Source organism: Pithys albifrons, chromosome 28 (assembly GCF_047495875.1).
Source record: "Pithys albifrons albifrons isolate INPA30051 chromosome 28, PitAlb_v1, whole genome shotgun sequence".
Lineage (NCBI taxonomy): Eukaryota > Metazoa > Chordata > Aves > Passeriformes > Thamnophilidae > Pithys > Pithys albifrons.
The window spans coordinates 1,059,816-1,082,341 of NC_092485.1; the positions used below are offsets into that span (position 1 = coordinate 1,059,816).

The following is a 22,526-nucleotide window of genomic DNA, read 5'->3' on the forward strand; positions in this document are numbered from 1 at the left end:
GGGATCACTCTGGCACTCAGTGCCCTGGGCTGGTGATCACAGTGGGGTTGGATCAAGACATGGTGGATTCTCTGTCCCTGGAGGTGTTTCAGAGGACACTCAGTGCCACCTCCAGTCCCTTCTCCAGCCTCGTTGCTCTTCTCTGGCCCCGCTCCAGCCCCTCAATCTCTTTCCTGAACTGAGGGGCCCAGAACTGAACACAACACTCAAGGTGTGGCCTCCCCAAGGCAGAGTCCAGGGCAAGAATCACTTCCCAGAGCATCAGCCCCATGCCCTGCCCAGCCTGTGCACTGCTCATGCTCGTGCCAGACCTCAGCAGAGCTGAGATGCCTGAGGACAAGGCAAGGCAGCTCTAGAAATAACTTCCATGTGCTAAACCACCTGTTCCCAGGGCAGTGCTGCTTCACTTCTGCTGCCTTGAGTCTGGGAACAACTGGGCCTGGCTACATCTGCTGAGCATTTATTACCCAGGATGGGTAGGACAGGCCTCAGGATTGCTTATTCAAGATGCTGAATTCCAGGGTTGGAATCCTCAGGCATGGGAAAGACATTACAGGAGGGGTGTCTGGGCACACCCACAGCTCCAGGGGTTGTCAGATCTCACTTCTGAGCAATGACTCACAAGGGGCTTTTGGAGACACATGAAGTCAGAACTCAGGCCCTTCTGCCTCAGGGTCACCTCCTGCTTCTTTCCTCACGGTTCCCTTTCTTTTGATGCATCTGGGGCTTGGCCCTAAGCACTCCCTGCAGCACCATCCCCTCCTTCTCCTTTCCCCTCAGACATCAATTCCTGGCCCTGCTTTGCCCAGGGCCCATTGTGGTTCTGAAATCTCAAGTTTGGCCAAATCTTTTATGTGGCCTCCAAGCACCCAAGACTCCATGTGGTCCTCTCACAACACCCAAGACTCCATGTGGTCCTCTCACAACACAGGAGTAGAGGGCCCCTCCTGGCCATGACAGTGCAAACATGTGAGAGTTTATTCCCATATTTCCAATCCTCTCCTCTCTCATACATCCCTAAACTCCACAGAGCAGAGGGAACAGCACCAAACTCAGGACTTTCAAGAGGGTACACAAGAAAAAAGTGTCCCTAGGAAATATTTATCCAGCATCTGCCCAAAATCAAACAAACCTTTCCATTAAAGCTTGGAAATCCTCCTTGGATAGAATTGTAAGAACCCAGGAGATGCATTACAGAGTTAAAGAGGAAACATTGCACATATTATTGACTGCAAAATGCTCCCATCATTTGGTGTGTATTAAGCAACCCAGATATTCCTCCCACTCCTTAAAATCCCCCTCCCCTTTAGCTCAGGGCTGGCTGGTCACACCTCTGGGGCTGAGTTGATCCTCTGTGGTCCAGATTCTCTCCTTTTCTCCAGGCTTCCCACACATGGAGCTCCCATTTCCCACTGTTTGTTCCAGTGTGGGTCATGTCACTGCTCCAGTTCTGCTTGGCAGGGCAGCCCGTGCCCAGGAGCATCCCACCCCTATCCCACCCCTATCCCACCCCTATCCCCCTCCTATCCCACCCCTATCCCACCCCTATCCCACTGCTATCCCACTCCTATCCCACCCCTATCCCACCCCTATCCCCTCCTATCCCACCCCTATCCCACCCCTATCCCACCCCTATCCCACTCCTATCCCACCCCTATCCCACTCCTATCACCCTCCTATCCCACCCCTATCCCACTCCTATCCCACCCCTATCCCACTCCTATCCCACTCCTATCCCACTCCTATCCCACCCCTATCCCACCCCACAGGCTGCCAGTGAGCCAGGGCCAGGCTGGCCCAACTCTGCCACGGGCATCACATCCCTCCTGTTCCCTCCAGAGACTCAGGGAACAGGGATCTACAAGATTCCCCCTGGAATCCATCACAGCCACCTTGACACATACTGGGGTGGTCCAAAAGGCATTGGGTCCTGGTGTTTTCCCCTAATGCCTTCATGGCAGAAACACATCTCAGAGCAAGGGGCTGGTGGGCACCGGGACCCCCGAGCCGCATCACTCGCGGGGCTGCAAACTCTGCCCTTGCACTGAGCATCCGCCCCCGGGGGCAAGGCTGCCCCAGCCTTACCTGTGCCGCGGGCACCGGGCAGCTCCCAGCGAGCCGAGGGGAAGCCGATGGGTGTCTGGGAAATGCTCTTGAGGGGCAGGAGGCTTTAAGGGGGCTCCAGCGCCCACCCCGGGGCGGGCAGCGCCGGCAGGAATGTGCCCGGCGCCCAGCGAGGAATGCAACACTTGCGAGCTGCTATTTCGGCAGCCGCGGCCGCTGCCCCCTCCGCCGCTCCCCCTTCCCCCCCTGGAGCCCATATAAGCCCAAGCTATTGTGTGGCCTCAAGAGATTTGCTATTTTAAACCGTCCGGAGCGAGATACGTGAGTGCCCGAGGGGCTGACACAAGCCAGCCCAGCTGTCACCCAGCGCTGGGGACGCTGATAAGGCAGCGCGGCCACGAGTGGAGCAGCAGACCCTCCCTGGTACCCCTGGCAACCCTCACTCAACCCCTGGCACCGAGCTGGAGATGCTGGAATGAGAAGGGAAGAGGCTCAGGCTGCTTTTACCCTCTCAGGACATTTTTGCAAAGTGCTCCTGACCATAGCTGGGATGTGCTGAGAGTATGATCATTTCTGCAGGGTTTTTTTCCTTCTTGCTAAACCAGGCTGTGAATTAACCCTTTTTCACTGATCTCAGGCTCAGGACAAGTACCAGGAGAGAAATGCTCCTGCTGAGCCCAGTTTGCCTCTTCCCAGAGCACTCTCAGGTTTACTCCTCGTTGGGAAAAGGGGAGTGAACATTTCTCAATCCCAGCCCAGGAGCAGGTACCAGGAGTGTCTTAAAAAGAGCAACTTTTATTAGAAAAAAAAAAAAAAAACTAAAAGAAAAAAGGCACAGAGTAAAAACCAAGTCCTTTCCCAAGCCCAACAAGCAAGATCAGACCCAGGGGCGGCAGCAGCAGAGCCCCACACCGAATTTATCACCTCAGTGGCTGCTCAAGGCACAGCCCAAGCCCATAGAATGGCCCCAGCACAAGGACTTGAGCCCCTTGCCCATGGCACCCTAAAGCCAGCCTTGAGAGAGCATCCTGCATCTCTGGGGGTGGGCTCTCAGAGCAGGCTCAGGGGCTTGCACAACCCTGGGCAAGGGGCTCAGCAGAAGGGCATGAGGCAAAGGGGGCCCAGCACAGGGTGCTCAGCTCCAGGCAACCCCCACAATGCCAGCCCACCCTCCCTGTGTCACTGAATGAGAGGGGTCACTGCTTGTAGGGGCAGGGGAGTCACAGACAAGGACAGGTCTCTGGTACAGCTGGTTGCTGGGGAGAAGCACCCAGGGCCATCAGGTCTTCCCTTTCCCCATGAGGCATTTCTGAGCTCCACCAGCACCTGTAAGACTTTACAAACACCATTTGTCTTTGGTTGGGGCCCTCTGGCAGTGACAGTCTGGGAGGGGGGGCGACATCTGCCTGCCCCACCTCTACCCCCTGTGGGTCAGAGAGCAGGGGTGGACATGTCCATGGCTGTGCAGCTGAAACTCCCTTGGCCAGGCAGCTTCTTGCCCCACTGGCACCTTCCAGCTGCAGGGGAGGTGTGTGGGCTGCTCCCCTGTGCCAGGGCAGTTATGGGGCACAGGCAGAGATCAGGAGCAGAACACCAAAATGTCGTGGGAAAACAAGACCAGAGTCTGACTTCAGCATTGCAAGGAGCCTCCAGGCCTGGACAACCCCAGACAGGCAGTGAGTGAGGTCCAGGAGCAAGGGAGGCTCCTCCAGCCTTCTTCCTTCCCATCCCACCAGCAGAGGACCCCGGTGGTCCCCGTGGCACGGGGGACTCCTGGCAGTGGGGCTGTTGGATGGTTGGGTAGGGCTGGGCTTTGTTCTTCAGAGTGAGCCAGTTGTTGTTCCCAGATCATGCTGGTTTTATTGCAACTGGAAAAGAAAGAGAGAACCAGTGAGGCTGCAAACCCCCCAAAGGCAGCTGCTTTAACCAGGGCCCAAGAGGGGATGGGGTGGATGGGCATCCCCCTAAATCCCACCACATGCCATTCCCCTTCTTCTCCCAGACCACACTCCTGGCCCTTACAGATGGCTCCAATTGTCTCCTCCTGCTGCCTCCCCCAAGTCCTGGGGTCCTGATGACCCCCATGTTCCCTCTTCCCCACAGCCTGGTTTTCTCCTGCCCCATGAATGATGCAGCAGCAGGCAGGGCCTGGCTCTGCCCCTGGCTCAGAGGATGCCCCAGAGCAGTTCCATGTCTACCTTGGTGTCTCCAGGGGTGTCTCCAAGCTGCTTTATCCAGACATCACGCTTTGACAGGCTGTGGATTTTCCTGATTTCCTGCAAACAGGAGAGTCATGAGTGGCACAGGAGGGTGTTCTCCATGCACCAGGATCGTGTTTGCCTTGATCTGACTTTAACCAAACCTCAAAGCACACACTGTCCAGGTAAAACCAGCCAGCTTTGAGATGCTGCACCTGACAGACCCTCAAAACCAAGGGCAGCTCCATCCCACAGAGAAGGAGCAGGTGTTATTAGAGGAAGACTGATCAAGGAGCTGTGAGCTTTGCCCAGGAGTGACCCCAGGAACAAACCCTCTCCTGGCAGACACTGAGCCAGCACAGCCACCCAGTGCAGACAGGTCTGGGCAGAGCTGATCTCTGCAGCTCAGCACTGGGGTGCCCAGGCTTGCCTTCCCTGGCTGTGGGGCTGGGCTGGAGCTGCCCCTCCTGGTCCTGTGCCCAGGGGCTGCAGGAAACTCTGCTCAAGCAGTGGCCAAACAGCTCATTGCTGCAAGCAGTGATACCTGCCCAGGATTCCCTGAGCCTTTCCAAGAACAGCAAAACCACCCTGAGGCCAAAGGCTCTTCTGCCCATCCCTGTTGCATCCATGTCCATGGAGCAACCACAGGGGCAAAATGATGATCTCTGAGGTGCCTTAGCTGGGCATTGAGCCCCCACAGCCACAAGACACCCCATTTTGGGGGGCTGGGATACACATGGGGGTGCAGATGACCCCAGACCACACATGCATCCGGACCTCTCAGGGCACACACAGGTGTCCAAGCCCCTCAGAGAGCAGTGCCAAGGAACTGAGGATGGGTGGCCTCTGGGTCAGAGCTAATCCTCCAGGCCCTGGTGGAGATGGGATCATGCTGGGGTGATCTCTCACAGACTTGACAGGGTCAGGTACCCCTGCATGTCCTGAGACACACACCCAGCTGGTGTCTGCTTCTTCCTCACCCCATCAAGGGCTGGGATCAGCTGTCTCAGGCATTTTGGGCTTGGGATCAGGGCACAGCAGAAAGTAGAGCCCCAATATCTCACTGTTGTGGCCTTGCAGCACCCAGACCTCCAAACCTGGCTAAACTCCTCTTAAACACTTTAATAGGTCCAGCCAAGGGTTCATCCATCCCTCAGTCCCCACCACCCCAGATGCAGGACCATGTCCTGTCAGGGTGCCTGGTCTCAGGGCTCTTGCCCAAGGTGTTGGCACAAGCTGGTACCTTGCCATTTTCCTCCCTGGCAGGCTCCTGAGCTCGGCTGATCCACAGATTAATGCGGGATGTCACCGATCCTGGGATCTTCAGGTTGTCCTGTGACACAGAGAGGGGCACCAGGGCTGCAGCACCAGCTCTGCCACTGCCCGAAGGTAACCCAGGACAGTGCCCAGGGCACGGGGAGCCTGAGCAAAGCTGCAGCAGGCAGAGACCAGCCCACACGCTGGCACCACCCCAGCTCCTCAGATACCAGTAGATTGGCACGAACCCACACACTGAGGGAGGAGTTTTGGTGCCCGAGCCCAGCCCCGCCTGGCACCGCTCACCAAGTGCTGCCACTGCCCTGCATCCTGGCAGCAGCCTGCCAGGCTGTGTGGTGGCACCCAAAGAGGAAGATTTGCCCAAAAAGCCACTGCCTGCCCTGGCACAGGATGCTGCTGGGTGGGAGATCATTGCTCAGGGCATCTCCTGCCTTTACCTTCCCAACCTGCATCCTGCCAGGCTCTGTGTTGGCACCCAAAGAGGAAGATTTGCCCAAAAAGCCACTGCCTGCCCTGGCACAGTGTTGGGGTGCCAGTGTGTGTGGATCTCCTAAGGTCTGAGGTAATTAATGAATGCACCCTTAAGGAGCAGAGAACCAGCTGTAGAATGTGGGATACCTTGTAAGCAGTAGGATCTTTCCATGTGTTTTAGGTGAACTGATGAACCAATAGTATCATGACATTGGATACAAGAGTATGTAAAAAGTGTGGCTGTAATTAAACTCTTAGTTAAGCCTTCTGATGGAGCCTCCTGATGCTGCTGTGCCTGAGCTCTTCTGACCGTCATTAACCCACCCCCCTTAACCCTACAAAGGGTGACCCCCATAGCACAGGACGCTGCTGGGAGGTCCCTGCTCGGGCCAGCTCCTCCCTTACCTCCCAGACCCGCATCCCAGCAGCAGCCTGCCAGGCTGTGTGTTGGCACCCGGAGAGGAAGATCTGCCCAAAAGGAGGTCCTTGCTCGGGCCAGCTCCTCCCTTACCTTCCTGAGCGCCAGAGGCTCAGCCTTGCTGGGCGCACTCGCCTCGAAGAAGCTTCGCTTGCTGGCGACGCCCTCCGAGGAGAGCAGGCGGCTCTTCTGCACCGGCACGGAGGATTTCACCCCCTCTGAGCGCTGGGAGGAGACAGGAGCGTCAGTGCTGCCCCCCAAAGGGGTGGAAAGCAAAGTGCTGCTGCTTCTGGCTCGCACCCTGAGCCCCTCGGGGTCTGCTCCCTCCCTGCCCATCCCCAGCTCACAGCCCTGCCCCACTGCTCCCCCAGCAGGACTGTGCAGCATCACCACGACCTTCCCCAAGGCAAGAAGCAACCTGGTCTAGTTGGAGGTGTCTCTACCACGGCAGGTGGTTGGAATGAGATGATCTTTAAGGTCCTTTCCAATTCAAACCATTCTGTGGTTCTGTGATTCTCTGCTCTTAGAACCCTGAGGCCAAGTCCTTTTTCTGCCTGGGGCCACCTTGTTCAGCCCCATCAGCTCTGGTGTTCAGTGCAGCTCAGTCCCTCCTCTTCCCACTCAGCTCCAGGCCACTCTTCTCCCTCTCCCCACACATCCCTCCCACCCCACCCTGATCATGCCAAGTGGTTTTGGTACCTGCACAGCTGAGTTGTACTTTTCCAGCTTCTCCCCAATGGTGCTGCTGCTGCCTGGGATCCTCAGACTTGCACTGGTGAAGAAGAGGGAAGAGTTGAACAGTCCCCTCAGAACCTCCTGGACTCAGCCCATGCTCCTGGGACACTGCACTTGGCAGGAGGAGACCCCGTGTCACCCAGGCACTCCTGCATCCATGTGCCAAGTGAACCCAGGCAGCTCATTCCCTGCTGGTGATCAAGTCCTCTGAGTCTCACCATCTTCCTTGGGCCACACTGTACATGTCTGAGCTGCTCAGCTTGCCCTGCCTTCACCACTGCCAGCTCTGAACTGCATCCTCCCAATACCAGTATGGGTTTGCCTACAGCACAGGTGTCCATAAGCCCCCCAGCCCCTGCCCTGCACTCAGAGGTGGAGAGGACATCCTATCACCTCCCTGAGTTCACACCTCAGCCCTTTGTTCCTCGAGTTTTTAAGCCACTTGGCCAAACCTTCCCATGGATATGTGGAAGATCCCATGATCTGTCCCCCAAACCCAGCTCATGTTTCTCAGGGACCTGCATGGTGTGTTTTGATGTCCCCATGGATGGGACCCTGTTGTGGTGCTGCACCACTTGACACAACCACTCCTGTGCAGACATGAGCAATGACATGAAACTACATGACCCAGGAGACAGCAGGGGCTTGCTGGGGGATCTTGGAGAAACCTGGGCTCTTGGAAGATGTTGGAACTAGATCTTTAAGGTCCCTTAAACCAGCCTGTGATTCCATGATCTTGTACAGATGCAAGCTGCACATTGGACATTGTCCTGTCCTCTGCCTGGTCAGCCCTGGGGACCAAGGACCAGCAGACCTTGCCAGGGCACTCACTGACTCCCAGGTCCCATCACCTCCTCCTCCTCCTCCTCCTCCCTTGGAAAACAGAGGATGACAATTCCTGCCCAGCAAGACCAAAGTAACACAAAGAGAGGTGCTGACCTCCTTGTCAGAGGACTTTGGTTTTCTTCTTTCTGCTTTTTTGAGATGATCTGCAAGACACAAGGAGAGGAGACACCAGAACCAGTTTTGGTTATCAAAGATAAGCACAGGAGCAACTATCTCCCCCATCTCCCCCAGGTTCCAAGCAAGCTCCATTTGCACCCACACCAGAGCTTATCTCAGATCTCAAAGCTCCCCAGACCAAAGACTCTGAGTAGTGATAAGAGTTTTATTCCCAATAAAGCCCCATGAAAGTCAATGAAGTGCAGCCAGTCAGTCCTGACCCACAGCAGGGAGAGTCTCAACAGCCCTTGGTTTTCTCAGCCTTTCCAATCTCTTTGTCCCAGAGATCTTCCTTGGGTGGCTGAAATTAAAGATACTTTCAGGGTTGTAACAAGGCACAAGAAGGAGGATGGATTTTGTTTTTATCCTGTGCTTTCAGATAAGACCAGAAAGGCTGAAATGTGGATTCCTGTGACTCTGGAAGTTCGGAGGACAATGAGCTCCCTGTTTTTTCACCACTTCCCATGAGATTCCTGGCCAGCACAAAGCCAGGAACGTGGGCATGTTCCTCATCACGGGCCTTTGGTCAGACACAGAGTAGGAAAATGAAGGGAAGATCGGAGCAGAACTGCAATGCCCAGACCAAGAGTGGATTCTGAACACATTTTTGGGAACAGACTCCTTTGGGAACAGGTTGCCAAAGCAACCCTTCCTTGCCTCCATCCTCCACTGCCTCAGTGGGGGTCCTGCCCCACCTTCTTCATCTCTTACCCGAAATGAGACGGTTCTTGGGCTGGTTCGCCTGATGGAGCTGCTGTAGGTGACATGAGTTGGAGAAGGCTCTGGCTTTTCTGCAGCTTCATCTTGTGTGGGAGACAGTTGTATAACCTGCTTTGAGGGATTCCTGGACGGCTGCTGAGGGAAAAGCCAACATCAGCTACACCCCTGCAGAGTCTGCAGAGAAGGCTGAGGTGCAGAGAGCAGAGCAGCCAGGCTGGGAACTGCTTTGGAGGCAGGACATCCTCCAAACCTTGGCTGCCTCACCCTCCAGACTTTGGCTGCCTCACTTGGATATGCAAAGCCCCAGACACCTCTTCAGTGAAACCGTGGTGTCACTACAGGTTTGCTGGAGAAGGTGATCAGAACAGTGCAGGCAACAGAGGGAAAGGAGATGGTGGGACCCTTTCCAGCACCTCCTGAGACCCTGTCCAGCACCTCCTGAGACCCTGTCCAGCACCATTGGGACCCTGTCCAGCACCTCATGGGACCCTGTCCAGCACCTCATGGGACCTATCCACGACCTCGTGGGACCTGTCCCCATCTCATGGGACCCTGTCCAGCAGCTTGTGGGACCCTGTCCAATACCTCCTGGGACTCTGTCCACCACCTCCTGGGACCCTGTCCACCACCTCCTGGGACTTATCCATGACCTCATGGGACCTGTCCACCACTTCATGGGACCCTGTCCAGCGCCTTGTGGGACCCTGTCTACCATCTCACAGGACCCTGTCCACCCTCTCATGGGACCTTTCCCACCACCTCCTGGGACCCTGTCCACCACCTCGTGGTTTGCAGCTCTCAGAAAAACCTTCACAAAATCCCTCAGGTCCTGATTCCCTCCTGGGACTTTTGGGCTCTCCCTCTCTCTGCTGTCCTTCCAGCACCCAGGACCTTGCCCCCCGAGGCTCTTTGTCCACCCTGCTCACCTGCTGGTCCAGCGGTGAGGTCACCCCCGGGGCTGTTTTCTCCTCTGCGCTGCGGCTGCCCTGCCTGGTCAGGATCTTCACCTCCCGGAGCCGGCAGCCCCCGAGCTCGGGCGGTGTCCGCTGCTGCAGCTCCCTCTGCTCCTTCCTCTGCTCCCCGCGAGGTGTCCCCACACCTTGTTCTTCTTTGTCCCGGAGCCGCCCCCTCACCACCACCTTCCTCTCTGCGATGGGCTCCGGGTGCTGCTCTCCTGGTGGGTCCGCCCTGTCCTTGGCTGCGTCCTGATCCCTCTCTGCAGCCCCGATGCTCTCCCGCCTCACACGTGACTGTGTCCCTGCCTCTGGGTGGCTTTCTCCTGGCTCCTTCTGCTCCTTCTCGTGCTTCAGCTTGTCGGAGACAAGTGGCAGACACCTTGGCCGTCTCCCTTCCTGCGTCTTCTGCACCTCCGGGAGCTTCTGCTCCTCCCCGTCCTCCACCGGCTTCACCAGGGATTGAGGTCTAGAGACAACGTGGGAGGCAAATCTCAGCACCCCAGCACCAGAGGGGTGACTTTCATGCTGCAACTGAGGCAAAATACTCTGAAGGGGGACATAAAAGTCCCACCAACACCCTGGAGTTCTCCAATCAGAGCAGCACTTGCAGCCACACCCATCCCCAGGCCCCCAGCTCAGCTCTTCAACAAAATTGGATTAAAAGTACTTCTTTTTTTCACCAGCATCCACCAAGTCCTGTGCCAAGGAGGGGCAGACTCAGGGCAGTGTGCTGGGTCTGCTGCTGGATGAGAAGTGTGTCTGTGGCTCTTCACTGGACCAGGAAAAAATCCCACATTCTGTAATTGTGAAGTGTTGGTTGGAAGTCAATGAAGTCCAACCACAGTCACAACACAACCTGTTAAACAGTTGTTTCCCCTCCTTCCCAAACAGGCAGACAAGCACAAGGTGTGGGAAGGGGCAGAAGGACACCTGGGAAGGGGCAGAAGGACACCTGGGAAGAGGCAGAAGGACACCTGGGAAGGGGCAGAAGGACACATGGGAAGGGGCAGAAGGACACCTGGCCAGGGCCATGCAGGTGGTCTCAACACAATCTCCAGACCATAGAAGGGGGTGGGATAATATTTGCCCTCCTCCTGAATTGCAATCACCACATGGGCAGCCTGTGCCAGAAAGGGAGGGGAGACTTACCCTGCCCACCCTATACCCATTAGTCATGTCCAACCCCTACCCAACCCAAGGAGCCCAACTCCATCCTGCCTGAAACACAGAGAAACCTCTCTGGAGCACGAGTCTCACTGTGAACACAATCCATCTAAGTATTGGACATTTCCAGGATCAGTTCAGAACATGGGTCAGGCTGTGTAAGGTCAGCCTGGTCCCAAAGCACCTCCAGATCCCAGCTCCCTGCAGCCAGGGGCTTTGGGAGCACCACTGGAAGGTCCTTGGGTCACCTCCCCACTTCAGCAAAGGTCACACAGCAGCACTGCAAGGTTGAGAGGAGGAGGACACCCAGGCTCTGCATGTCCTGCTCACCTGCCCTGCAGAGGTGGGAGCCTCTCACCTGCTGTAGATCCCACCAGGGCATGGCCAGCACCCACCTGAGCTCAGCCCTGGCACCAGCCCTCACCCCAGGGGCTCCCTGTGCCACAGGACACGTTGAGGGCCATGACTGAGCCCACCAGAGACATCCCACTCTTTATTCCTCCTGTAGAGCTCATCTTTCTGCCCAAACTCCAGCTGGACCCCAACTGTCCCCACATCTCAGCCCATGCCCATCCAGGAGAGACTCCCACCAACTGCAGCAGCAGGTTGAGAAAAACAAGCCAGCAAGATAGGAGGCATCAGAGCCAGGAGCAGGACAGATGCCAGCAGGACCCCACAGACCTGCTGGAAGCTGGACTGGTGTCCTTCCCAGGGCTGGGAGGCTCTTCATCCATCGATGTGGAGGACAGAAGGTTCCGGTGCCTTCGCCGGCGCTCTCTTTGCTGCTCTTCTTCATCCTCGAGGGTCCTCTGCCTGGCCAGGCTGTTTGGGGTGAAACACAAGGACATGGGGAGGTTGTGTCCTGCACTGGGAGTGGGCAGCCAGACAGGAAGAAAGACTGAAACACACACTGGGCAAGGCCAAAGGGCTGGTGGAAGTTGCCCTGCGTGGGGTTGGAGGAGAAGGAGGCCAACATGAGCCAAGTGTCACAAAATGTTCTCATTCCACCCAGCTGCACAGGCATTTCCCAACACAAGCACTTGACTTTACAACTCCTAATTTCTGCTGCTGGAGAGAGCTCTCATTCAAAAGGAATCCCTACATTAAGCAAACCTTCTGGAGGGCAGATATTGAACCTGTAACTCGGCAAGACCAGGACCCAAAAGCCACCACACAGACCTCAGCCACGTGAACTGGGAGGGTAACCACTTAGTGGTAGAAGATTGTAGCCCAAAAGCAAGTTGTGGCAATGGCAATTTAGTTTTTATAGGGCAAAAAGCCTCAGGTGCAAAAGCAGCAAAGGCTGAAGGCAACTGCTGAGTGCTCTGCCAGGGTACAGGGTTGGCAGGAGCTCCTCCTTCTCCCTGCATGTGGATGGAGTGGGTATTGTTTATGGTCACAGATTGTACCACAAAGGCAAGGGTTGTAACCATCTCTGAACGTTTTGTTTTGCACAAGCCAAAGGCATGTGGGGGATGGGGCCAGAAAATGCCACCCGGAATAAAAGGTTGCCTGGAAAACACCAGCTCTCCTGTCCTTCCTCTGTGCCAAACCTGCCCACCCTCTGTGCCAAACCTGCTCACCCTCTGTGCCAAACCTGCCCACCCCCCGTGCCAAACCTGCCCACCCTCCGTGCCAAACCTGCCCACCCTCTATGTCAAACCTGCCCACCCCCCGTGCCAAACCTGCCCACCCTCTGTGCCAAACCTGCTCACCCTCTGTGCCAAACCTGCCCACCCCCCGTGCCAAACCTGCCCACCCTCCGTGCCAAACCTGCCCACCCTCTATGTCAAACCTGCCCACCCCCTGTGCCAAACCTGCCCACTCTCTGTGCCAAACCTGCCCACCCTCTGTGTCAAACCTGCCCACCCTCTATGTCAAACCTGCCCACCCCCTGTGCCAAACCTGCCCACTCTCTGTGCCAAACCTGCCCACCCCCCGTGCCAAACCTGCCCACCCTCTGTGCCAAACCTGCCCACCCTCTGTGCCAAACCTGCCCACTCTCTGTGCCAAACCTGCCCACCCTGTGTGTCAAACCTGCCCACTCTCTGTGCCAAACCTGCCCACCCTCTGTGCCAAACCTGCCCACCCCCCGTGCCAAACCTGCCCACCCTCTGTGCCAAACCTGCCCACCCTCTGTGCCAAACCTGCCCACCCCCTGTGCCAAACCTGCCCACTCTCTGTGCCAAACCTGCCCACCCTCTGTGTCAAACCTGCCCACCCCCCATGCCAAACCTGCCCACCCCCCGTGCCAAACCTGCCCACCCCCCGTGCCAAACCTGCCCACCCTCTGTGCCAAACCTGCCCACTGGCTGTGCCAAACCTGCCCACTCTCTGTGCCAAACCTGCCCACCCTCTGTGTCAAACCTGCCCACCCCCCGTGCCAAACCTGCCCACCCCCCGTGCCAAACCTGCCCACCCCCCGTGCCAAACCTGCCCACCCTCTGTGCCAAACCTGCCCACTGGCTGTGCCAAACCTGCCCACTCTCTGTGCCAAACCTGCCCACCCTCTGTGTCAGACCTGCCCACTCTCTGTGCCAAACCTGCCCACCCCCTGTCCCAAACCTGCCCACCCTCTGTGCCAAACCTGCCCACCCCCATGCCAAACCTGCCCACCCTCTGTGCCAAACCTGCCCACTCTCTGTGCCAAACCTGCCCACCCCCATGCCAAACCTGCCCACCCTCTGTGCCAAACCTGCCCACTGGCTGTGCCAGAGCATGAGCTGTGTTGGAAAATATTTTTATTGGCTGGATTGAGCTTTTCCCCACAGTTTTCATTCACCAACAGCCCCTCAAACACACGCAGCTCCCAGCACCACAGCAGAGCCCTCCCTGCACAGATGCCACCCCAGAGCCTCATGCCAGCTCTGTCCCTGGCATTCCAGGCTCATCCAGGCCCAGGGTTTGCCGCGGGTTTGACTTTTGAAGAAGGTGAAAGTCGGAGGGACCGCGAGCGCTGCGGCGGCCGCGGCGACTCTCGGAGAGGGGACGAGTTACTGTGTAATCAAAGCTGGGTCATAAATTAAACCACATTACCCCCCACAAGTATTTGTGGCTTCTGTTCTTCCTGCTCAGGGCAGGCAGGGGAGTTGGGCAGGGCCAACAGAGCGGAACAGAGAGCAAGGGGGGACAGGTCCTGGCTGGGAACAGGGCAGTGGGAACAGCCTGGAGTTGTGTCAGGGCAGGGTTAGGTTGGATCTCAGGGAAAGGTTCTTCCCCCAGAGGGTGGTGGGCACTGACCAGGCTCCCCAGGGCAGTGGGCACAGCCCCAAGGCTGCCAGAGCTCCAGGAGTGATGGATGATGCTCTGGGGCACAGGTTGGGACTCTTGGGGATGGTCCTGAACAGGGTTGAGGGTTGGACTGGATGATCCCTTCCAGCTCAGCAGATTCTGGAATTTTGTGGTGGCCTGGAGTTGTGTCAGGGCAGGTTTGGGTTGGATCTCAGGGAAAGGTTCTTCCCCCAGAGCTGGGCACTGACCAGGCTCCCCAGGGCAGTGGGCACAGCACTCAGGGAGTGCCTGGATGATCCTCTGGGGCACAGGGTGTGACTCTTGGGGATAGTCCTTGCAGGACTGAGGGTTGGACTGGATGATCCTTGTGGGTCCCTTCCAGCTCAGCAGATTCTGGGATTCTGTCATGCTGGGATGTGCTGCCCTTCCCTCCCACTGCCCCCACCCCAGCCTACCCCCTCAAACCCCCTGCACACCCCAACAGCAACCAGACCAGGGCTCCAGGTGGTCTCCAACCCCATGCTTGGCATTGGGAGAGACGGGCATGGAGAAGGCTGGGATGTGCCTTGAGGGAGCTGATGAGCATCCCCGGGGAGGGGACACCTCCCACTCCATCCCTGCAGTCTCTCTCACCCCCCTGGGCTGACACTGTCCTTGTGCACAGCTCAGAGGGGCTGGGAGGGCTTTCCTGTGCTTTCCTGCTGCAGCAATCCCTGCACACACAATCCCCCCCAGAAAGCTTGGCAGGTACAAGGGCACACACACGTGCCAGTTCCTCTGCTCAGCACTCCTGTCCCTCAAGCAGTGACAGCACAGAGCACTAACATTGGTTTCAATCCACGTGCCAGCCAGTTACAGCTTTGTTTTTACAAGCACAGGCTCCTTCAAAACCAAAATGGGATTTTCCTGCTTTTTCTGAGGCAGCACATAACCTCCACAAGCAGCTTCTCGTTATTTCTAATTAAGCAATCCACTCATTAGGTGATGGATTTGCCTTGCCAATTTTCCCCTTCTTCCTTTCAAAAGAGGGATTTATTTTTCGCTGTCTTACCTTTTTTAACCTCAAAGAGATGAGTAAAAAAGTTTGGCAAGTGTCCCTGCCTTGTCCTCTCCTGTTAATCATTAGAGCAGAGATTTCTGACATTTCTGCTGTTTCAGTGCTGCCTCATCTGATGAGAGTGCAGGAACTGCCTTCTGGGTTGTGAAACACTCAGGGTGCAGACCCCACTGGGCAGGTTCTGGATGGGGCTGGAATGCCCTCTGGATCCATCCCATCCCTGGCAGAGGAGAGCTGGGGCTCTCAAGTAGGTATAGGGAAGTTTTTCACCATGAGGGTGGTGAGGAGCTGGCACAGAGAAAGCTGTGGCTGTCCCATCCCTGGAAGTGTCCAAGGCCAGACTGGGCAGGGCTTGGAGGAACTTGGCTTAGCAGGAGGTGTCCTTGCCCATGGCAGGGAGTGGAACAGGATGAGCTTTAAGGTCCCTTCCAACCCAGACCAGTCTGGAATTCTATGAATTCCCCTTCCTTACACCAATAACTTGGGTTTGCAATTAAGTCTCAGAGCCATCACATCCACCCAAACCAGGATTTCTGCTCTGCTTTGTGGGAGAGCCTGGCTGTGTTTGAGCCTCCGTTACTCCACCTGCTCCTGGCTGGGGGTCTGCAGGGGGTCAGGAGTGATGCCCACATCGTGTGAGCCCCTGACTCAGCCCTCGATGGGCAGGAGCCCAAGAATCTTTCCTTAGGAAGGGCTTCAGGGATGGCTCAGCGACTGCTGCTGAATCAGGGCTTGCTCAGCACCGGATGGGCAGAGGCAGAGCCAGGACACACACCCAGGGGCTGTATGGGCATGAGAGGAGTGGAAACCCCCCAGCCAGCTCCAGAGCAAGTCTGGAGGCACAGCCCAGCCAGACTGTGCCCCAGAGAAAGGCAAACCAGACTCAAAATACATCCCATATGGGGCGAAAACGCGTTTTCAGGGTAATTTTCCCACACAGTGCTCAGCTCCCCCAGGCTGCAGAAACAAAAAAACGCCTCCGATCTTGCCCACTCACCAAAAACCCCAACAGCGCTGAGCTCTCCATGGGACTGGCAACACCTCTGCAAACAACACCCTCCAGGTGGGTGGCTGCCCCTCTTGCCATCCTCCCCAACACCCCTTGGCCAGGCTGCCCATGCAGCCGCCCACCCTCACCCCCTCCCTGTGCAAAGAGCCAAGCATTAAACCTACCTGGAGAGATCAGACCAATTCCTTCTGCTGAAAGACATTCCTGTGAGTCTCAGAGAGCTTCCCGTGAGTTTCAGAGAGCCCCCAAAAGCCGAGCAGGCATCAAGGCCAGGGTGCTGTTGGCTCCGCACCGCCCGGAGACTCTGCTCCCCGTGGAGGGAGGGAAGGAGGGAGGGAAGGAGCGAGGGAGGGAGGAACTCCCTGCAAGGTTATTTCCCTGTGCACCTTTACCCCGCTGCCACCCGTTTACAGCGCTCTGCATCACATGGCTCCTTATCTACCTTGACAGAGCCAAAGCTGTAATTTGTCTACAAGCGGCGTGGAGCGAAAAACGCCCTGCCCAGAAGTGCCACGAAAGAAAAAAAAAAAATCCAGGTCCCTCCTCGCTTCCTGCCGTGCCAGGCTCCGCACACAGCCCCGAGCTCGGGGCTCCAGCCATCCAGGGCTCCCAGGGTTTCGGAGACAACTCCCTGCGGAGAACCTGTTCTACCAGCCGCTCTCCACCAGTCAACAACTCCTCCAGCGCCCGTGGAGGAGGTGAATTCCCTTGGGCTGAGTGGGAGGAGGTTGGCGAGCAGGGATCCAAAACAGTCATTAGAACACCTCCGGCTGGGCGCAGTCCAGCGCTTTCCAAACACCATGGGAGGGTCCCCAGCTCCTTGCAGCCCTTCTCGAGGTGTCCTGGATCGAGCTGTCAGGGCCTCCCCTTCTTCATGAGCTTTCCTGCAGTAGAGAACACTCAGAAAGTCCCAGAGGAAGTGGATGATGCATGGGAGGATCCAAGTTTTGGGTGCTGAAGTCCCGTGCTATTGAGGAGCTGTGTGCCCAGGCTTGGAGCCAGCCCACCCAACCCACCAACCCTTCTGGACTTGCCCAAGACCCCTCAAACTTACACAGAGCAACACCCTCCTTCAAAGGGCAGGTGTGAGGGCAACAGGGGGACTGTCTTATTGTGGGAACACCGGCATTGTCTTACTGGGGGGACAGGGGCATTGTCTTACTGGGGGGACAGAGGCATTGTCTTACTGGGGGGACAGGGTGATGGAGTTACTGGGGGGACAGGGGCATTGTCTTACTGGGGGGACAGAGGCATTGTCTTACTGGGGGGACAGGGGCATTGTCCTATTTGGGGCACAGGGTGATGGAGTTATTGGAGGGACAGGGATATTGTCTTATTGTGGGAACACCGGCCTTGTCTTACTGGGGGGACAGGGGCATTGTCTTACTGGGGGGACAGAGGCATTGTCTTACTGGGGGGACAGGGTGATGGAGTTACTGGGGGGACAGGGGCATTGTCCTATTGGGGGCACAGGGTGATGGAGTTACTGGGGGGACAGGGGCATTGTCCTATTGGGGGCACAGGGTGATGGAGTTACTGGGGGGACAGGGGCATTGTCCTATTGGGGGCACAGGGTGATGGAGTTATTGGGGGGGACAGGGGCATTGTCTTATTGAGGGAACAGGGGCATTGTTTTACTGGGGGGAGAGGCATTGTCCTGTTGGGGGATGAGGTGATTGAGTTATTGGGGTGACAGGGGGGTCCAGGCAGGTCCCACCCTGGCTTTTACCAGAGTCCAGCCCAGACACACAGCATGGCCAGGACCTTGTGCTCTCACTGCTGCAGAGAGATGGAACCTGCAGGAAGTGTCATCTGGGACCCCCTGAGCACAGCCTGGTCTCTGATCCTGGGGAGATCCATCTCTCCACCAGTCTGAGGAACTGGTTGTAAGGCTGGGCTTGCCCTGCACACCTCCAGCCCACAGGGGTGTGCCGTGACCTGAGCAACTATTTTAATCAAAGGTTCCTGATTAAAATCCCATTTGGAAAAGATAACCCTGTCCAATGAGCCATTGGCTCCGAGCAGGGCTCGTTCTCTGCCCTTCTTTCTTCTTGCAGTAACCACTTGTCTTTGAAGTGTTTTCAGACACACAGAAAATTCCATGAGTAGTGGCATAAGGGGGGGGGAAAATCACTTAAATAACCTTGCAAGAATCCTGCTAATTGCTGGCAGACTATATATAGCAGTTGAGCATCAGAGAGTGACTACAGAGCAACAAACCTCTGTGATTAATGCACTGCACTTGCAAAACCCCATTGCCAAAGGATAGCACTGGAGCACAGGACTTAGCAGGATTTTCACAAGGATTAGACTGAAGGTGGCAGTGAAAGGACACCCCCAGCCAGGATCTACACATAAAGGAATATAAAACCTCACAGTTTGTCATTCCTTGCATTAATAAGATGAAGAAATTCTAGATGGACATGTAGTGTCTGGGGATTAGACAGAGGATGAGCCTGAATGACACTCACCCCTCACCCTCCCCCAGATTTTATTTTCAGCTCAGAAACCTCCTGAACTGAACACAGTTTCTTCTTTATTTAAGATCCCTCAGTGGGATAAATGGAGCTGATTTTCCCAGTTTCCTTCAAACCCAGGAAAATTGTTAGTACAGAAAATATCCTCCAGCAAGAGGTTCCCAAGGTCTATTCCCGACTATGGGAAAAACTCCTTTAACTTGGCTGAGTCCTGCTGAGCTGTTTGACAGCACAAAGCATTGATCTCTCATGATTAGGCATTTTTGCTGCCATGGAGCTCATGTTTTCCCTGATGTTCCTCAGGTCTTTTGATGTCCACCATAACCCCATGACATCTCTCCCAAGTAGGCAAGAGCCAGCCCAGGGCCCATCATCCCATATATGAAGACACATTGGATTTTTCCCCCTGTGTGTCACTTTATACTCTTCCAAACATCCTTTGCCATTTCATCCCCAAACTCCAAGTCCTGCCAGGTCCTTTGGAACATCTGTGTCACCAGCCTTCCCCTCTGCTCTGCTGAGGAGACAGGAATTATCAGCAGCAGTTTGTTATCTCACTGCTGTTTCCTATCTGTGAGTTGATGACTTAGCTCTGCTTGGACTTTCCCTCTTAGCCCTGTCTGACCTAAAGGTCTTTGCTTCTGGAAATCTCCAGGAAAATGCTTGTCTCCCAGGTCACCCTTATCCACAAGCTCACTGATGCCTTCAGCAAACACCAGTCACTCTGTGAGACTGGATTTCCATTTCCAAAGCTCTTTTGGCCACTCTGAGCTCACCACCAAAGCCCAGCCCAAACTGCAGGTCCTCAGAGTGGAAGGTGATGAAATGAAGGCAGAGGGGTGAGTCTGTGAGGGAAGGGATGCTCAGGAGAACCAACCTGATGGTTACCCAGATCCACTGCACCCACCAGGCTGTCCTATCTGCTGTTCCAGACCTGCACAGGGAAGTTTTGTGCTCTCAGTGCCAAGGTCTGTGCCACGAGCAGGGAAGCTCCAGGGCCAAACTGCCTCGTACCTGCTCTGCCCAGGGCACCTGCATGTGCCTGAGGAGCTCAGGGAGGCCAGACCCAATGCAGATCAGCAGAAGACACTCATGTATACCCCCTTAGGAGCTAGACCAGATTCAACAGAGGGCTTTATTTCCCTTGGGAACAGTGTCCTGTGTCTCATTCCGATGCAGATCCTGTTTCTTTGGCTACAGGGCAGTGGAGAGCTTCCAGTTTCCACAACTGTGCTGTAATTAGGGCATTCCTCTGCCTCTCCTGGGGCCCAGCAGTGAACCTTCCACCTCCATCCTTTGGGCCATGCTGGTCCCTTGGCACCAGCCGTGGCTCAGCTCCCCCCTTGGCACCAGCCGTGGCTCAGCTCCCTCCTTGGCACCAGCCGTGGCTCAGCTCCCTCCTTGGCACCAGCCGTGGCTCAGCTCCCTCCTTGGCACCAGCCGTGGCTCAGCTCCCCCCTTGGCATCAGCCATGGCTCAGCTCCCCCCTTGGCATCAGCCGTGGCTCAGCTCCTCCTCCTCCCTTGGCATCAGCCATGGCTCAGCTCCCTCCTTGGCATCAGCCATGGCTCAGCTCCCCCCTTGGCATCAGCCATGGCTCAGCTCCTCCTGCTCCCTTGGCATCAGCAATGGCTCAGCACCCTCCTTGGCATCAGCCATGGCTCAGCTCCTCCTCCTCCCTTGGCATCAGCCATGGCTCAGCTCTCCCCTTGGCATCAGCCATGGCTCAGCTCCCCCCTTGGCACCAGCCGTGGCTCAGCTCCTCCTGCTCCCTTGGCATCAGCCATGGCTCAGCTCCCCCCTTGGCATCAGCCATGGCTCAGCTCCTCCTCCTCCCTTGGCATCAGCCATGGCTCAGCTCCCCCCTTGGCATCAGCCATGGCTCAGCACCCTCCTTGGCATCAGCCATGGCTCAACTCCTCCTTTGGCATCAGCCATGGCTCAGCTCCTCCTGCTCCCTTGGCATCAGCCATGGCTCAGCTCCCCCCTTGGCATCAGCCATGGCTCAGCTCCCCCCTCTGCTCCCCAGGCTCATCCCTGCTGTGCTCTTGTGCTGGAGCACCAGCATCTTCCCAGGCTTCCCCACTGGGCTGGGACATGGGCTCAGTGGCCATAAAAAGGGGCTTTTGAGCCTTGTTCAGCTCCATCCCATCACTGCCACAGCTCACAGAGGTTCCACCAGCTTGAAAAGCCTCTGCTCCCTCAGCATCTCCCTGTATCCCTGTGCTGGTGCTCTGGGATGGTCCAGGGCTGTCCTTCCCCCACCACAATTCCTTCAGCTTTTGGGGAGATGTTCATGATGCACCAGAAACTGGTGGTTTTCTGTGAGAGGGAAGTCAGGAATTGTCTGCAATTGGTGTGTGTTTGCTCAGAAACTGGACCAAACCCGACCACAGACTTTGCTGCAGGAGAGGAATAACCATTGTCCAAAGTGCCTCACACTGCCCAGCAGAGGGTTATTTCATCTATAAATTAAGGGTTTTTTTATAAAAAGACAACTCTTGGTTCAGAAGTTCCACCATGGTGTCTCACAGGTGCTACATTATCCTTCAGGTTCCCGCTCCATTCCCTGCAGATTGGTCCCCTCATCAGATGCCACCCCTGTGACAGCCCAGGTCTAATGATGATGAATGATGGACATCACCCAAGAGTGACATCAGTGTGGTGGACAGAACAAGCCTGGCTCACTGCCAGCAGCTTCATGCCAGTCTGCATCCCTCAGAGCACAGGGAATCACAGAATCACAACATGGCTGGAGTTGGAAGGGACCTCTGGAGATCATCCAGTCCAACCCCCTGCCAAGGCAGGGTCACCTGGAGCAGGTGATACAGGAAGGTCTCCAGGTGGGTTTGGGATGTCACCAGAGAAGGAGAATCCATTACTTCCCTGGACAGCTGTTCCAGTGCTCTGTCACCTCCAGGGAAAGAAGTTCTTCCTCATGTTGAGATGGAACTTCTCATGTTTTATTTTATGACCACTACTCCTCATCCTGTTGTTGGGCAACAATAAAATAGTTGCAATTCATGAGAAATCAGTGAGTGAGAGGGCTCAGGCCACAGCAAGGGAGGATGGACAAGAGGGATGCCCTCCACTCACAGTGGGCACTGTGCCCCCACCCAGCCCTGCCTCTCCCCAGCCTGGGAGGCTGCAGGTGAAAATGGGGCTGAAGAAACCCATTCCTTCCAATTTTATCCCTGCTCAACCTGCCCCCTTTGCCAAGGGGAGAGCTGGGCTCCCAGCTGGTCCAGAGCCACAGGAGCAGCTCCAGGGCAGAGGTGGAGGAGAAGACTTGGCTCAAAGCCCCTTGATCCAACCAGGAGAGCCTCCAGCTCAGAGCAGACAGTGGCGTCTTCCCCCTGAGATTCAATCCCACTAAAAATGTTTTTTTTCTCCACACGTTTTTTTAACATGTTCCTATAAAAGTGAAATGCATAAACCTTTGTTTTCCCATGACAATCAGTGTAGGTTTCCACCAGAGAGGGGTGAAAATGGGACATGGTGACTGGAGAGCATCATACGTTGGAAAAGTAGGGGAACTTGGAGGGCAAAGAGTTTGGAGGTTGAGTTTTTCTCTCCTCCCCCAATCCAAAACACGAGACAGCCACATAAATCCCCCTTTAGCCTCCACTGAGTCCATGGGGGCTCCAGGACCTTGCTGGGCACACCCAGCCTGGCCTGGCAGTGGCTGCAGAGTCACACTGGGCAGCTCTGCAGCAGTTCTGGCTCTCCTGGTGTGCAGGGTCTGA

General features: G+C 56.1%; 1 protein-coding gene across 2 annotated transcripts; it reads right to left on the bottom strand.

The window, feature by feature from the left end:
* Positions 1 to 2,839: 2,839 nt before the first annotated feature.
* Positions 2,840 to 16,742, bottom strand: LAD1 (ladinin 1). Of its 2 annotated transcripts, none has more exons than XM_071578849.1 (10): positions 16,468 to 16,742; positions 11,688 to 11,828; positions 9,813 to 10,308; positions 8,878 to 9,018; positions 8,104 to 8,153; positions 7,129 to 7,201; positions 6,523 to 6,654; positions 5,506 to 5,595; positions 4,263 to 4,340; positions 2,840 to 3,932 (listed from the first exon to the last, which is right to left on the bottom strand). In XM_071578849.1, exons 1-10 carry the CDS (start codon positions 16,503 to 16,505, stop codon positions 3,924 to 3,926), a joined length of 1,248 nt encoding a protein of 415 aa, XP_071434950.1. In that variant the 5' UTR covers positions 16,506 to 16,742; the 3' UTR covers positions 2,840 to 3,923. The 2 variants fall into 2 exon arrangements, with proteins under 2 accessions (XP_071434950.1, XP_071434949.1); XM_071578848.1 differs by having other exon boundaries at positions 8,878 to 9,021.
* Between the last annotated feature and the right edge of the window lie 5,784 nt (positions 16,743 to 22,526).